At 41.8% G+C, this 17922-nt stretch overlaps 1 protein-coding gene across 2 annotated transcripts in view; it reads left to right on the forward strand.

Annotated features, from left to right (window-relative positions):
• Nucleotides 1-17922, forward strand: part of DAAM2 (dishevelled associated activator of morphogenesis 2) — a 388390-nt gene that overhangs the window by 331383 nt on the left and 39085 nt on the right. For both annotated transcript variants that reach the window (XM_054978243.1, XM_054978250.1), the window contains 6 exons: nt 2948-3032; nt 3990-4096; nt 4669-4757; nt 11554-11722; nt 12057-12164; nt 13497-13557. In XM_054978243.1, coding sequence (XP_054834218.1) covers nt 2948-3032; nt 3990-4096; nt 4669-4757; nt 11554-11722; nt 12057-12164; nt 13497-13557 — 619 coding nt within the window. The remainder of the gene's footprint in view (nt 1-2947; nt 3033-3989; nt 4097-4668; nt 4758-11553; nt 11723-12056; nt 12165-13496; nt 13558-17922) is intronic.

Here is a 17922-nt window from a genome sequence, read left to right on the forward strand (position 1 = left end):
CTGGTTAATCAACCACTTGCAAAGGTGCTAAACCAAGTGATGCTGGAAAATTAGTGGAGTCACAGAACTGATTACCAGAGCCAGAAGTTTGAAAATATTCTCTTCAGTGTCTTGCTTAATTGATTCTCAGATTTCAGTTGGGAAGAATCTTCTCTTGGGATGGAAGAGAGTAATTTGTTCTCCACAGTCTCTTCACTTTTGACTTGCTAAAACTAATGCTAGTTGGAAGGATATAATTTCCCCCCATAATAAAACAGCAACTATTAGCCATTCAGTATGAATTGTGTACATTTGGATGAAGAGAAATGGGGAAAAAAAGAATAATAGTAAAGTCTTCTGACAGCTTGATTCTTGGCTTCAGTGCAGTTTTTGGGCCCCTACTCAGGCAGAAACGTATGACTTGTTCCAGAGCTTTAACCTGTCCCTGGCCCTCGAACTAGGACTGCACTTAGTAGTGATAGGCTACATGCACAAATGTATCTTTATGTTTTTGTGTATCTGGAAGGAACAGCGCTTTAAGACGATGGTTATAACATATACTTTCATATTTTAATTTCCAGATGCTTATTATAGTCAGACAGCATTACAACATATGAAATTTCTCAGATGCATTACTGTTTCCTGTGTGTAAAAGTTAAACACTAATATTTTCTTTATTTGAAATATTTATACCCTACTCTAAATAAAATGCTAGAGACCTTACAATAATTCAATAGAACAATTAGAACAATAAACACATAAAACAGCCACTGATTAAATATTAAAAACCATTACATTATTTTAAAATATTAACAGCCCAAACAAAAAAGAATTGCCTAAAATCATTAAAGCAGAAGTAGATAAAAACATTTAAAGCAGCTGCAAATCTGCTACTAGCAAAAAATTTGGAAAGCTAGTAAACATCTCACAATCAAATTTAGAATTTAAAATGCATGAATTATTGCAAAATTATCATAAATGTCAGAACTTGTTCAACTGGTTGTATTAAAAAGTATTTTTTGGTAGCTGGAAATCCTTATTTGAATTTTGGAGGAATAAATTAAATATACCATTAGACTTGTATAACTTTGCCTCACTTTTACATTAAATAGGATAATGGAAATGAGTACATAGTTAAGGCTCAGTATGAATTAAGGAATTGTTACATCAATAAGCTTTTTAACTTACATAATTATAACTTACAATTAAAACTTATAATGATTACACTGTAATGATTATTCATTTATTATTTTCTCTATTGAGGTGAGATGGGTCAAAATGAAAAGAAAAAATGATTTGGTAATGTTATTTGACAATGTATTGTAAATTTCTTTATTTTTGAATTAAAAATTATTTTAAAAATCTAAAACAGTAGTAGACAATAACTCAAAAATGAAATCATAATAAAAAGTCCCTGCCTTGGAACCCTATTTGGGTGGAAAGGCAGCATATAAATGTTTTAAATTAATAACACTAAAACTCTACACAGAAAGGAGAAAAATATGAATCAAATATCACACTAGAGAGTTAAATCCAGAAGAGTTAGCCATGTTAGTCTGTAGTTGCAAAAGTAGCACCTTTAAGACTAACCAACTTTATTGAGGCATATGCTTTCAAGAACAGGCATAAACTTTCAGCATAAGCTGTGATTCTCGAAAGCTTATGGTTCAATAAAGTTGGTTAGTCTTAAAGATGCTACTGGACTTTTTACTATTTTGCAACTAGAGCGCTAAAACCTTAGAGAATAAAAAATTGTTTGCTCAACTCCAACAGAGTGTAAGTTCAGCCTCTAAGTTCAGCATTATAAAAGCTAGAAGAGAGAGAGTTCCAAAACTTGGGTGCCCTAAACAGAAAAGGTTCTGTCTCTCGTGTTCTTCCTTCTGACATCAGGAGTGGGGGTGAGGGACTCAGAGCAGGACTTCTGACTGTGATCATGCCTGGTGAACTGATTTATCCAGGAGAAGGTGGTTATTTAAATATTCAGGTCTCTGTAGCTTTAGAGGTAATTGGTACTTTACGTTGATACTGGCAGATAGTATCTTTTTAAATTGGGGAAAGATGAACCCAATAATCATATATATGTGAACACCCCAACTGCTGCATATTTGTCCCATTCAAACTTCTAGCAAGTTTTCAAAGGCAGCCCCACATAAAGTGCACTGAAATAGCCTAATTTGGAGCATGAATAATTGTGGCCAATTTGTTTGTGAGGCATCCCAAAATCATAATCTCATCTAAAGGATGCCAGAAAATCTCACGATCTACCAGATTGTTTCTCAGTAGCTGTTTTATCAGTCAGTATCCCCCTCTTCATCTGTTAAGTACCATACATCAATATAGGTAAAGGTAGTCCCCTGTGTAAGCACCGAGTCATTACTGACCCATGGGGGGATGTCACGTCACAACATTTTCTTGGCAGACTTTTTATGGGGTGGTTTGCCATTGCCTTCCCCAGTCATCTACACTTTACCTCCAGGAAACTGGGTACTCATTTTACCAACCTTAGAAGGATGGAAGGCTGAGTCAACCTTGAGCTGGCAACCTGAACCCCGGCTTCCGCCAGGATTGAACTCAGGTCATGAGCAAAGCTTGGGCAGCAGTACTGCAGCTTACCACTCTGCGCCACAGGGCTCTTACACATCAATATATAGGCTTTGAAATGTCCCATATTAATAATAATATGATTCCTCCTGCTGGCCTAGTTCACAGCTATGATGGGCATTGTAGTGAATGTTTCAAAATACAGCTGTATGGAAGCTTTTCTTCAGGACACACTATGGGAAATTCATGTACAATAAAATGTGTTTATTCCATCATTATTATTGTTTGTCTTAAAATTGAGAAATATTGTTTGTAAGCCTGTAATGGGGCTTATTTCCAGGAATTTAAATTTTTTCCAATAAAATATTGGTTGAACTTGTCAGAATCAACTGTGCAACCCAAGTAATAGACCATCATTAATATTAAGGTTGAAACTATCTAATGAAGAAATCCGACAGGCAATTTTGAAAATGGATGAAGAAGAAGATCTGGCTAAAGATATGCTTGAGCAGGTGAGTTGCTTTTGATGCTGTTGGAAATGTTGACTGCAAAAGGACATGTATTCCTCCTCTTTTTCTCTTATGGTATTAATTAACTACAGCCCAGATCCCTCTGATGTAATGGCTTGCATCTTCTGGTAGGTATGAGTTTGGGTTTGGAATGTAATGATATAACAATAGAATTTTCCCAACCTGCCAAATTCACAGCAAGCAGTTCTGTTATTTGTTGTGGAATCCCTCTGTGGCTGTTGGGATTTTAAACTATACTAGTAATAATACTGTAAGATAAGGCCAGTATTGTTATCCTTTCGCTAAACTTAAAAGCTCACACACTATTTTGTGATATTTTGGTTAGTCCTAATAAAAGGCATTACGTGACTCTTGTGTTTTGCTGTTATGAGGAGAGGAGGGATAAGACTTGAGACTGAGAAACCAGGAGGGAGAAAGACTGTAGGCAAAAAGACATGTAAGCTTTTTAAGACTAGCTCATGAATAAGAGCCTGTATTGAGCATCTGTCCAGTGACACTGATATTGTTTATTGTCTCTCTGAAGTAGAATCCTTTTAAAAGGGGAAGGGTGGTTGCGACATTGAGTTAACTGGAATGAATACTTCTGGTGCTGGATTGTTCTTGTGTCACAGCACTATACTCTGGAAGGCCTCTGGCTGTCAAGGGAATTATTTTTAATGCCAACAATATATGCAACCAAAAGTTGTTAGAAACGGGAAATATTGTATGACATTTCAAAATGTCCAGTGAGGTCAGAGGAGGGAGGGTGAAGGCAGAGGAGCTACTAGATGTTTCAGAAAGGTCACTCTTGTAACCACAGCTGCATTCCTTTGCAACTGTGCTGTCATATGGGGAATTTGGAGCACTCCTTTCTTACAGTAGTCATTCTTGTTGACATCCTCCCTGCTCTGGTTGGTTCCTTCATGCTGGTTTTTATTTTGTTTGCACCTGTGGCTCCAGCTACTGAAGTTTGTTCCAGAGAAGAGTGATATTGACCTTCTAGAAGAACATAAGCATGAAATTGACCGCATGGCGCGTGCAGACCGCTTCCTTTATGAAATGAGCAGGTACATAATAGAGAGAAAAGGATTTTTTTAATGATTTATTAAAAGCATTTATATCCTACTCTGTCTTTCTATATGGGATCCGCTTGGAAAGTTATTGAAGTGTAAAAGCAATATAAAAGCACAATATTATATATAAAATGGAACGTTCAAAATATTCCTTTTTCTTTTTGTCCCTATTGCAATTGTCATTGTGAATGAATACTATGAATACGGATTCTTTTAATTAAAAAATAATGCTACAAATAAAAATACAACTTGGACAGCTCTGCAGTGAATTGCTTATATGATGCGATTTAATTATAACCTTATTTGTTCCTTAAGTAAGTAAGTGGCTGCAGTGTATTACAATTTATTGCAATGAGTTCTTCTGCCCAAATGAAAGTGGCCATTAAAGTTTCTTACATTTACTTAAAACATTTATATCCCCCCTCCATACAAAATTATAGCCAAGACACTGCAGTATGTCTGATTCTAATTACTGGAGCATTGAGCAGCCTTTATAATTAGATCTGCCTTTCGTAGGCTGTCATTGAGAGATAATCCAAGTCTTCTGCTTCCTCTTTCTTCTTCAGAATTGATCACTACCAGCAGAGACTTCAAGCCTTGTTTTTTAAGAAGAAGTTCCCAGAGAGGCTCGCAGAAGCCAAGCCAAAAGTGGAAGGTAACTTCAAGGTCTTCCCAGACAATGTCTTATTATTGGTATCAGTCTACCAAGCTGGTAGTTCTAGGCACAAAAAGATTGTCAAAGAAAGTGTTTCATATTACAGATCAAGCAATCCAAGACCTGACTCTGTTGATAGCTAGAGCAGCATAGCTGTACCTCACTTGGCAGTAAATGCTAGCAAATTTCCTAGCTGACTTCAATCTATAGCTTCTCTGGCAGCACTTTCAGTGGGAACCAGGACACAAAAGGAATCCTTTGCTTTCCCCACTCTTCCCCATTGTGAAAAGATTGTTTTGAAGCATTCCTGCAGCTTGCATTTTGATGCACCTTTAGAACATCCCAGATTGAGGCTCAGTTCAGACACCACACAAACCCATGGTTCAGTTAAATCAACTGTGGTTAGTGCAGTCATATGGTTCAGTGGTCAGAATGTTTACTTGGATCTGGGAGATCTAAATACAGTTCCTTCTTTGTCTTGAAGCTGCTGAGTGGCATTGGACCAGTCACTCTCTGTCAGACTCACCTACCTTATAGGTTGCTGTAAAGATAAAATGGGGCAGGAAGAACCATGAATGCCACCCTGAGGTCCTTGGCTGTGGTTGGAGTATCTAGATTGTCTGAATGCAGGTTATTCCACTAACCATGGTGTGACAGAATTCACTTTAAAGAAGGTTTCAGTGCAGCAATCAGTGAGCTAGAAGGGAAGGCGTTAACAACTGCCTGGAATGAGAGCTTGATTGACAGGCAACTCCCTCTGTTCTCTGATTGGCCAGTCAAAACCAGCCTTCAGGATAACAGTTGATACTATGAGGATTTTGAGTTCAGAGTTGTTCAGTGGAGTGTGAGAGAGAGTCTGACAAGGAGGGTCAGACATGTTCTTTCTTCTGAAGTGAGGAAAAGGAAAACATTTGCCCTAACTGTAACAACATTGTCTTAAGGAAGGCTTTTAGTTAAAGATTCCAAGTATAAAAGCCAGCACAAGTTGAAACCCAATTACACAGCCAAGATAGAACCAATTATGATAGACCCCTCCTTCACTCCCCCACACTGAAGCAGATTTTTCTGCCAAAATCCAAGTTAGCTTTCTGTGGCTGAGCAGTCCCAAATAGCATGTCTCTGTTTATGGTTGTAAAGTTCTTTTTGTCTTACTCTGGTAAGGGGATAATCTGTTTCTAATCCGTGCGCAAAAGCATCTGCAAGACAAAAAGGTGAAACTCCATCACCACAATTTCTCTGTGTCTGCAAAACTGTTTGATAGCTGTTGGAGTTGGAAGACTGCAAATAGTACAGACTCAGTTCTCTACTCATGAGTGATCATAGCAGTTGCACACAGTCTGTTTGCCTGCTAAACCTGTTCACTACGAAGTTCATGCTTGTTCCCCCAGCAGCACTTTTGTATGCTTCCTGGGCACAGAGATGCCTGGGAGGGCAAAGACAAACTAGGACTTGAGTAGTAACTTGTAAGCCAAATCCTGGTTTCAGAAACGAATTGTAGTTATTTATTTAGTTAATTACTTTGTTTATAGTCCAGATTTCTCTTTGAGACTCAGAGCGGGTTACAGAATTAGAGTACAATTCAAAAAGGGCCAGTATAATACATAACAAACATTGCAACAACCTATAACAATGCAACAACCTATAACAAACAATGAAAAGAAACTGTATTACATTAATTTGTTAAAATAAACCATGTCAGGTCAGTGTCTGAAATAGTAATGGATAGCGGTGTACTCAGGAAAAAAAATCAGTAAATTCATTTCGGTAATACCAAACTGAAGAAAAAAATCAGTATTCCCAAAAAGGCAAATGATTCTCTGGTTTGGTTCGATATTACAGAGCAAGTTCTGTAAAATTCTGCCATTGTTTCTTATGGGAAGCTCAATTTGGGTTTTTTCTGGAGGCCGGGGGGATAATTTTTTGACCAAATTTCACCAAATTCACAGGGGATCTACTCCTGACTGTCCTGTAAAGACCCCCCAAGTTTCATAAATATTGGACCCTGAGGGGGGCTATTTTATGTCCCTCCAAAGAGGGTGCCCCCAGCCACCTCCAATCTCCATTATTCCCTATGGGGAAAACTATGGGGGTTATCCAGGGGGCTGGGGTTGGCATTTCAAAGAAAAAGACACTAGATTTTCAGAGGACCTACTCCTGACTATCTTTTAAAAAAACTCTCCAAGTTTCAGAAAGATTGGACGACAGGATCCATTTCTGTGGGCCCCTGAATAAGGTGCCCCCAGCCATTCCATTTGTTCCTATTGTGGGAGAAAAGTCCAAGCTGACTCCCACTGCAGAAAGACATAGACCAAGCCCACCATGGCCGGGGGCACAGTCCCAAATGCAAGCTCCACATTAGGCAGTCCAACAGAACCAAACTGATGCCCCTCAAAAAAACCCAGTGCCTCCTGACCTAGCTAACCAGCCACTCTCCGTTGTTTCTAGTGATGAGAACTTTTCAAAGTTTTTTCCCAGGGGCACATACACCCAGGGCAAGGATGCACTGCCAAAGCGTGCTCCAAAATGCAAGCTCACCACTGAGGAAGCCCAACAGAACCAGACTGACTCCCCCCTCTCCCCAAAAATGTCAGTGCTCTCTGACCAGGTCGACCAGCCTCTTTCTCTCTGAGGACCGACATCACACCAGAGACTCATCCAAACCAAGCTGAAGCAAGGGACAGTCTTGCAACTAGAGGCAAACTGAAGAAAGGGAAAAGACTCCTCCCAGAGCCAAAGTGAAGCAAGAGAGAGGTTTGGCCAGACCCTCTCTTTCTTGGCAAGGTAGCTCAGCAGATCAGTGGGAAGGAACTTGCAGGGCTCTGCAAGGTACTCCCCGACTATTGCCTCCATTGAATCATGGCTCATGCATGTCATGTTCTCAGAGGGGCTGAGGGCATACTGGAGTATCTCCATTTCCTTTGACATCCCAGTGGAAGGACCCTGCTGAGAAGGGGGTGGGGGAGAGACCAGCAGAGCTTGGCCCCTCCCCTGTCCCCTCTGCTAGCAGGAGGTCCCTCTTGGCTTGCCTACTGAACCGAATCAACAGAATTTTTTCCCAGTGCACACCCCTATGTGGCACTACACTAGCAAGCAGCTGAATTCTTCAGGAATCAACTCCAATCCTGAACCCCAATCTACAGGTAAGCCTATGATGAAAAACCTACTTCTAATGTGCCTGACCTGGTTCAAAGGGAGCTAGAGATGGGCAGGAAAAGCCTAATTAAATGTCAGTAATGGGCAGCCTATTTATCTATAGAATTTGAGTACAACACAAACACACCTGAACCCGTCTTAATTTCTACACAAGCTTTTTAAAGGGGGGAAAGCTCTGTTGGATCCTAGAAGCTAATTAAGTTTTGTTTTCCAAGACCTACAACTTATCTTAAAAGCACTTTTTAAAAAGTTCACACAACCCTCTCTGGAAACACAAAGTACACCCAAACACCACTAGGTAAAAGTGAACAAAACAGCACTCCTACAAACACCTCTCCCCCACCCCCAAAGAAGAACAACCAACCAACCAACAAAAATCTACAGTGAATGCACCAAGCCAAACCTCTATGCCAACAGAGAACAGATACACCAGCCAAATTTCTATAAAGAAAGAGCAGCCCCAACAAAAGGAGAAAACAGTTCCCTCCCTCAAACCAGCAAAAATGTATAGCAACAAAACACCCACAACGGGAAAACACAGATCACCCCCTCAGAAGAGCAAGTGTGCTGGAAGGAAAAGGAGCGAGTGAAGGGTGGGCCATTCTCAAACATGAGCTTTTGCAAGCTCAAGCCTTCACTATCCCAGCAAGACGGAAACATGGTAAGGGCTCCAAGAAACCGATGTGGATGCACAGAGAGCTCCAGAATAAGCTAAGGGAGAAAAAGGAAATGTTCAGGAAATGGAGAGAAGGACAGACCTCTAAAGAGGAGTATATGAGGGTTACTAGGTACTGCAGATCAGCCATCAGAGAGGCCAAAGCTCAGTACGAGCTGGGTCTGGCCAGGAGGGCTCGCTACAACAAGAAAAACTTCTACAGATATGTGAGAAGCAAACGCAAGGTAAAAGAGGCAATTGGACCACTGTTGGGAGTAGATGGAGAAACTCTGATGCAGGACAGAGAAAAAGCAGACAGGCTTAATGACTTTTTTGCCTCTGTTTTCTCCCTGAAGAACTCAGGCACATCTAGAGATAGTAGAAAATGTGGCAGGACACCTGAGTGGCTAATTGACATTGACAGAGAGGTAGTGGAGAGGCATCTGGCTGCACTGGATGAATACAAATCCCCTGGGCCGGATGGGGTGCACCCAAGAGTGCTGAAAGAACTTTCCAGAGAACTTGCAGAACCCCTGTCCATCATCTTCAAGGCCTCCTGGAGGACTGGGGATGTGCCACAAGATTGGAGAAGAGCAAATGTTATCCCAATCTTTAAGAAAGGGAGGAAGGATGACCCGGGAAACTACAGGCCAGTGAGTCTGACTTCTGTTGCTGGGAACAGATTTTAAAGGGATCAATCTGTAAGCATCTGAAGGACTGCTCAGTGATCCGGGGAAGTCAGCATGGTTTTGTTCCTAACAGATCCTGCCAGACCAACCTGATTTCCTTCTTTGATTGAGTGACCAGCTTGCTGGATCGGGGGAACTCTGTTGACGTGATTTATCTGGATTTCAGTAAAGCTTTTGATGTCCCCCATGACATTCTGATGGGCAAACTGGAAGACTGTGGAGTAGACTATAGGACAGTTCGGTGGATAGGGAACTGGTTGGAGGACCACACTCAAAGAGTGGTGGTCAACGGCGTTTCATCAGATTGGAGGGAGGTGTCCAGTGGGGTGCCGCAGGGCTCGGTTTTGGGCCCGGTACTTTTCAATATTTTTATCAATGATCTGGATGAAGGAGTGGAAGGGCTGCTCATTAAATTTGCTGATGATACCAAATTGGGAGGGGTAGCAAACACCCAAGAAGATAGAATTAAAATTCAACAAGACCTGAATACTCTGGAGAAGTGGGCAGCTGTGAATAGGATGCAATTCAACAAAGACAAGTGCACAGTATTACATCTGGGCCACAAAAATGGGAAGCACAAATACTGGATGGGGGATACACTTCTGGGCAGTAGTATATGTGAAAGGGATCTTGGGGTAAGAGTGGACTGTAAACTGAATATGAGCAGTCAGTGTGATGCGGTGGCAAAAAAGGCTAATTCAATCCTGGGTTGTATCAAAGGGGCCATAGCATCGAAATCGCAGGAGGTCATAGCTCCTCTCTATACTGCCTTGGTCAGGCCACACCTTCTGGAGGCCTCACTTCAAAAAGGATGTGGACAAAATTGAGAGGGTGCAGAGGAGAGCGACAAGGATGATCAGGGGTCTGGAGACTGAGCCCTACGAGGAAAGGCTGAGGGCCTTGGGAATGTTTGGAGAAGAGGAGGTTGAGGGGGGACATGATTGCTCTCTTTAAATATTTGAAAGGCTGTCATTTGGAGGAGAGCAGGGAGCTGTTACAGTTGGCAGCAGAGGGTAGGACGCGAAGCAATGGGCTAAAACTACATGCACAAAGGTACCGACTGGATATTAGGAAAAACTTTTTCACCGTCAGAGTAGTTCAAAAGTGGAATCAGCTGCCTAGGGAGATGGTGAGCTCCCCCTCACTGGCAGTTTTCAAGAAGAGGCTGGATGAATACTTGTCAGAGATGCTTTAGGCTGATCCTGCACTAGGCAGGGGGTTGGACTAGATGGTCTGTATGGCCCCTTCCAACTCTATGATTCTAAGTGAATCTAATAAGCAGGAATGAATTATAAAACAGCAAACAATGCACCCAATCAACACAATAAAACGTAAGAATCCCCCCAGGAGAACTGCAAAATGAACAGTAAAAGTAAACAGTGAGTAAAAGCCAAACCAAAGCATCTCCTCACACACAAAAGCCAAACCAAACTGCACCCCTACTGACAGCACCCCCCCCCAACGTTTACAATGCAAACTGAAAAAATCCCCCCACCCCTATCCCTCCCTGACACCAGGCCAACCCCCTCCCTCAAAGACAGAAAAAGCCCAGTGAGTCTATGACTCTCAAACCAAGCAGAAGCAGAAGTCCTCCAGGTGCAGAAGACCTCCAGGTGCTGCAGCAGCATGTCTCAGCAGGCAGCAAGAGAAATCCACTGGGCAGCAGGAACCATTCGCATTACACGTTTAGTCCAAAGCAGGCCAGGCCCGGCCCAGACCAGACCACAGAGAGAGAGAGAGTCCACAGCCAGAAGAAGGCAGATTTCTCCAGGCAGCCGGAGCACACAAAATGGAGGCCGCTCTGAGGCAAGCCTGCCTATTTAACTCCTTGCAGGACAGTTTAAAAAAGACACTTTCCTTCTAGAGAATCCCATTGGCCAGAGAAGGAGAGCCCCTGAAAAGATTGGCCTCTCACTCCCCCCCTTCCTCCTTCCCCCTCCCTTGTGTCTCAGTCTACCCTCCCTTCTCCCCCTCTCTTCTGTGAAAAAAGGCAGAAAATTGTGTTTATTTGCTGTTCCTTAGCAAAGGAACAGCCCAGCCATGATTACCAAAGTTTACCGAAATAACCCAATTTAATTTGGTAAACTTGACTTTGGGAATACCAAATGTGATCCAGTATTTATTTTGAGTTCGGTATTTTAAAAGTAATACCAAACCCAAATTGCACATCCCAAACCCAAGTAGAAAAGGACACTCCATTTTATTAGAGCTGTTCTTCCTATACCACTTGTTTGTTAAAATGCTTTCCCTATAGATCGATATGTATGCTAATCTAAAGATTTTTCTGTGTCTCTTTCAGCAATTCTTCTGGCCTCCAAAGAGCTCACCCGTAGTAAGCGCCTGAAGCAGCTCCTGGAGGTTGTTTTAGCCTTTGGTAATTACATGAACAAGGGCCAAAGAGGAAATGCATATGGCTTTAAAGTCTCCAGCCTGAACAAAATAGCAGACACCAAATCTAGCATAGATAAGTAGGTTTGAAAATTACGTTTTTTGATTTGGGGGGTCAGGGTGATAAAAATGCAGAGGGATAAGATATGGATCAATTTTGTGCCTACTGATCCCCTAGTATAGGGATGTGACAAGCATCTGACCTTTAAAAGAAAAGCTGGGGTTATGTGAACTCTTCTGTTGTTAAGAGAAATTATTATCTTTTATCCTCTGTTCTTTTATTTAATAAATATAATTTCTGATACTTATATCTGAACCTTAGTGTGGTTGAGCCAGACAACCTTTTATATTTGATGGAAACTAACCTCCCCTTAAATCTTGGTTTCTGCCTCCTGTGTCTCTTTTTGCCTGTAGGAACATTACACTGTTGCACTACTTAATTATGATCTTCGAGAAGAATTATATAGATATCCTAGACATGCAGTCAGAACTACAGCATCTTCCAGAAGCAGCAAAAGTCAAGTAAGTGTATGTGTGTGTTTTGTTTAGGGATCCGTACCCTGCCTTTCTTGTGTTCAGGACAGTTCAGAAAAAGTGAAAAATAGACACATCGTGGAATAAAAACAGATAATTCTGATAAATAACATTCAAGTGAGTAAAAATCTTTACAACCATATTAGTATTCTTCAATGAAACAGTAGAAGGTCTACTCTAAAAACACCAATTGCACAACAGATGCCCACCACAATTACAGCTTTAAAAAAGGAAGGTTTATAGACTTTACAGTGTTACATGAGAGCCATATGACAGCCTCTTCCTCTTGAACTTTGGGCTACATCTTTTAGCTAGTCTTTGTTAATGAACACATCTGTACATTAACTGGCACCAGCTGTCATACTGCTGTCATGCGACATGGACTCTTGATTGGTATACTGCTGAATGAAAGCCTAACAAGCATTTATCACTCTACATTAACCTTGTAATCATTCTCCTCCCAGTGATCTGTGTTCATGGTAACTCTTTATTCAACTGATAGGGCAGGGTTGTTTTATTCAAGAGTTGTTGATTGGCTTGTTGTTGACTGGCTGTTTTAACTGCCAAGGTTGGCTATTTTCTATGTATAGGTGGGTGTGCTGCACATATGTGAAACTTGGGTTTCTAGTTTAAAATTTGGCATCAAAAGAAGCACTTTTTATCCCCTCCCCTTTATAAAAGCAGTATGTAGCCCTTTGAGAAGAAATCGATACTTAAAAACCATAATGTGAGCAATTGTTTGTGTGATGTAATGGAAACAACCTTAAAGAAGGTTGTTGATAAAAGTTCAAGAAAGATAAGGTCCTTTAGAAATTATCACAGGGTAAACTATACTGAACTAGGTTGTCACCTTGTTTCAGGAGAAGAATGGAAGGAGGTGCTTGGGAGGGAAGAGGAGGTTTATCTGATTCTTACAGATACTCTGATAGTGAGTTCTTTGCATGTGGGTTAGGCATTTATTTAAGGCTGGCTATGAGGCTAGTGTGAATTGTTAAAGAACTGAGTGTTTATAAGCCTGGCATCCTGCTTTCCCTTTACAGATTGCCTGTTGCTAAAATACTTAAACCTATTCGGAATTGGGTGGGATCGTTAATGTGACTCTAAGCAGTGAGGGTCCTTGCTCTTAAACTTCCTATTAAAAGCAAGTTCAAAGAAGAGCAGACCTCTCCCTCCCACCTCTGTGCATCTGGTGTGGGTCTGGTGCCGGAGGGAGGATACCAGACGATGGACCAGTGAACTTTTCTCATTCAGCTGTTCCTGTATTCCCATGTAACACTGCCCTTTTTGTTTCAACTACCATGTCCTTGTGTCTCTTTGCAGCCTGGTGGAGCTGGAGAAGGAAGTTAATAACATAAAGACTGGATTGAAAGCTGTTGAAGCTGTAAGTATGTCATGGCTTTCAAATACTCTACACTAAAAAAAGGCCCATTTGGGATCTGCAGCAGTGTATTTTTGGTGGTAGAAGGAGTCTTTCTTCCTTTGTCAAGCACAGCCTATTTCCCTAGGACTGAATTTGTAAAAAATATCTCTTCTAGTAAGGCCAGGCTGATGACATTAACAAACGTGTCACTTAACATGATGCTTGTTTGATCTGCTGCTGGGTGGGGATGAGGGGCAGGGATGAGGGGGGGGGGGGGAGAATGAAATGAGAACCTGATAAATGGCAAGCATAAAAAACATTGAATGCTTTTGTTCACTTCTTTGAAAGACTGCTAGTCTTTGAGCAGGTGTTTGGTGTGGCCTCTGTGGTGAGGCCTACACAAGTTGCTGGTGGACTAGAATGTGAAAGAATTTGTTACCTGTCCAAAAGGTTTTTTGGGAGGAGGAAAGCATGGCCTGGAGAGGTCCAAGACTGTAGTTGTGAAACGTTCTTACAGCATGATCGTAGCAGTTTTACTCCTCACCATGTGATGGCCTGTATTCAGCTATGCAGTTCCAGAGAACTAAGGGCACTTAAGAGAACAGAGATTTCCACTGCTCTCCCATCTCCTACTACAGCCTACTGGATATACCCTGAATTTTGTTCTTTGTGGGGCAGTAGACCCTTTGAAACAGCATAAAGGGCATATTTGAGCTCTTTAATGAGTCACCATCCCTTAAGAAAACTTGTGTCTTTAATTCTTTCTTCTTCTTTGGAAGAAATACAGGCTGCCACACTTTTTATGTCATATTTCTGAGACTAAGGCTACATACAGGCATCACAACCAGCTCCAGTTGAGCAGAGGTGTGTGTGTGGTGGGGGCAAGTATACTGGAATTTGCTTCAAAACTAGGAATTCCTAACCATTTTCTGTGTGAGAAAGAAGATTGAAACAAACGAGTAGAACAACATGCCATGTTTATGCACAATTTCAGCTTACCCAGAGCTTGTAGTGATGTCTGAAAGCAGCCTGAATGACATCTGCAAAAGGATTTGTAGATATTGCTACATCCAAATAATGGCACAGGTAGAGTTCAATCCTAGGTCTCGGTCATTTGCATGTGGGGCAGTTGAGGGGAAGGGGGAATTTTTGCTCTTCTGCTCTTCCTTGGAAGTTCTGCGAGGTAAGGGCTGAGTCAAGACTGGGGCCACAGCCACCTTAATGCAAGCACAAGCTGCTGATGCCAGTGGGAGCAGCTATCTAGTCAGTACCTATGTGCTTGCATGTTGCTGTCTGAAGCATCCTCCACATACACGACTACTGCTTCAGGTTTCTAGGTGAGTTTGGCAATTTCCTTTTCCTTGGGAACAGTCAGTATTCCCACTTCAATGTCAAACAAACCCATACCTTCCAACTTCTGTACCCCGCCATCTTTCTTGCACACTTCACTGCAGTGCACTGTACTGTGAATGTTTCCAACCCAGTAGATCCTACATACAAAGTTCAATGGGAAAAGAATCTTGTACTCAAGCTTAGAAAGAATTCTATAGCTACTTTCTAGGGAGTGATTTGAAATTTAACAAATCCTCTTGTTTTCACTCCTCAGTTTTCATAGGCTTTGGAGGAAATTTTCTTTAGAATTCTGTTACAAGTCTTGGGAACAGAACAGAATCCCTCTGGACAAAAAAAGAAATGAAGCCAAATAGGCTCTTGCAAAACAGAAAAACTCAGTCATACTGATATTCTCCAGGGCATTGTTGTTTGGTGGGCTGAATGGAGAACTTGGAGCCAAGAACACCTACTTTCTCATCTTGGCTGTGCCACTAACTCTTTGTGTGGCCTTTATTGAGTCACTCTACCTCTGCCTCCCACCTGTGATGACCTTCAGTGACCTCCTTAACAGGGTTAACTATGTATGAGTAATTATGTATACAGTTCTTTGGAGAGAGAATAGTATTCTATAGATGCTGAGCTGTAGGGAAAGTATCCACTCCAGATGTTCCAGGTACATTTTTGGCAAGCACTCAACATTGGTCTGTAACGTACACCTGCTAATCATACAGTGAGAAAAGAGTCCCTTTGTGTTGTTCTGTGTTTGTAGACAGAGGTCACTTGCCAGCTACAGAACTGGATGATATTTCTCCCTCTCTTTGCATCATAAATCATTTAACTTGCTGGCTCAAGGCAACTGTTTGCTGAATTAAAATGCCGTGTTTGTATTCAGAGTTTCTTTCAAATGGCCTTTTAAATACCATCATTTAAGGAATCTTGAAGCAACTTCTTGTGCTTTGCTAGTTAGGGAATATTTTGGTGATAAGTTTGGATGGTTTAGCATTAGAAGTTCAGTTGTTGGGGGGGGCGCTGTTTTATACATACTTCAAATCCTGTGACAGCCTAGTTTAGAGAATGGTTCATGGTTGCTTACATGGTTCATGTAAGCACAGGTTTTTGATTCGGTCCAGCACCAAGGTTGGTAAGATCTCTCCAATAAGTAGGTTTGATGACAACTTGGAGGAAGAGGACTACTGATGCCACACCACGCAATTACCCTCTTGTGCTCCATAATAGTTTTAAGTACATGGCAGAATATTTGGAATTTGATTTAGAAACATTACTGGAGCGTGCCCACACCTGCTGGTTTTACCAGCTTCTAGGCTAGCTATTGAAGTAGGACAGGTTAGCCATAACCCAGCCTAGAAATGTGCCCAGGGTACACTAGGCATGCCTTATACCTTTCCTTTGCCATTCTTGCAGGACTTTGAACATGTGAGGTAAGGATAGCACAGCCAGAGGTATCCCTGGGCTATATCAGGCCTTGCTCTGTATGCTTTGAGCATCTGGCAGTGATTTGAATATGTGAGGGCTACCAAGTGTGGCCCTAAGACACCTCTGGCCTACCTCTGTGGCCTAAGACACCATAGGTCCTTGCCATGTGCAACTTCGCTAGGCCTCTTTGCATGTGCTTAGAGTAGATTGTTTAATCCATCCCAAATTCCACTGCCTGCTCCAGAGTCCTGGCAAAGTGAAATTGAGGTTAATTACCAAACCCTGATCCCGTGTGTGCAGCCAGTAATGCAGATAAGAGTCTCCATGTCATCCAGAAATATACTTGGAAAATCCATCAATTTCAACTGTGAATATGGAGAGAGGGTTAAAGGAAGTTAAAGTGTATCTAAACTTCATTAAGTATGTGTGTATGTTTTAATCCAGTAGTCACATGGATCTCTATCGTAGCTAATTCATGTGAAGTTTATGGTAACCTATCCCTTGACAAGGTCACCCCCTGCTCCACCCTCTCTGATAGTTACAGGTTTTCCTATGAAAAGAGGGCTGTGTGCCTTCATGCCATGGTACTGGCTACTGGTATTACAAGACAGTTGATGCAGTTGAGTGACAAATGATTGCTTAGGCTTGCTTTCAGCTTGTGTTTGCCCAGTGTCCTTGCAAGTCCCTCCTCCTGGGCAAGATCTTTTCCTCATTCATGTACCAGTTTTCCCCTCCCACCCTAGGTTTCTTAGTCTTGGCAGCTTCTACCTCCCAAGCTTTGCTCATTCATTTCACATTTCTTGGCATGTAAAAATGCAGCACTATACTAACAATGGCAGAGCCTTGTTGGGAGGGGACAATGGAAAAAAAAGAAAGAAAAAAGGTGCAACTCTTTGACTGCGTTCCAGCGTGTTCTCACCACAGTCCTGGCTCTGGCTGTTGAGAGGTTTCTTCAAGGCCCCTTCTTACAAACACAAGCCTAAAAATAGGTTCACAGTCAGCTGCTCACAGAGGCACTTTGTAATCCTTCGCTTCCCAGAGCTGGCAGTACCATTTAAAAATGAGATGTGAGTCCTGGCGTTCAGAAATTTCCCAGAGTGAAGCTAGCAACACAAAATGCAAAGTTATAAACTTTACTGCTGTTTTGTGAGCATTCTTGCCAGGACATGTACCTTGCTTCCAGTGCTGTTTGTATGTCCTATGGCCAAGCCTCAGTCTTTGGAAGCCTTGAACCACATCTGGGAGAGAGATTTGAACAAACATCCAAAGTTTGGATCAATCTGTTGCAATGATATGTACATTTGAATTTCTCAGAGCAGTAATAATGTCCTAAGCAATCCCAGAAGCTGGTGCATTGATTTTAAAAAAGAGGCACAGTTCAAGACAGTAGAATGCATATCTTCCAGCAGAAGATAAGGACTGTTGCCTTAGGAGAGTTGGACTTGGACTGTAGAGATCTGTATTCACATCTCTGCTTACTGTGAAACTTACTAGGTGACCTTGGGCCAGTCATGCTGTCTCAGCCTGGTCTATCTCACAGGGTTATTGGGAGGATAAAATGGAGGGAGAAGACTCACGTACACAACCCTGAGCTCCTTGAAAGAAGGCTCGATAAAAATG

The sequence above is a fragment of the Eublepharis macularius genome, chromosome 1 (assembly GCF_028583425.1).
Source record: "Eublepharis macularius isolate TG4126 chromosome 1, MPM_Emac_v1.0, whole genome shotgun sequence".
Taxonomy (NCBI): domain Eukaryota; kingdom Metazoa; phylum Chordata; class Lepidosauria; order Squamata; family Eublepharidae; genus Eublepharis; species Eublepharis macularius.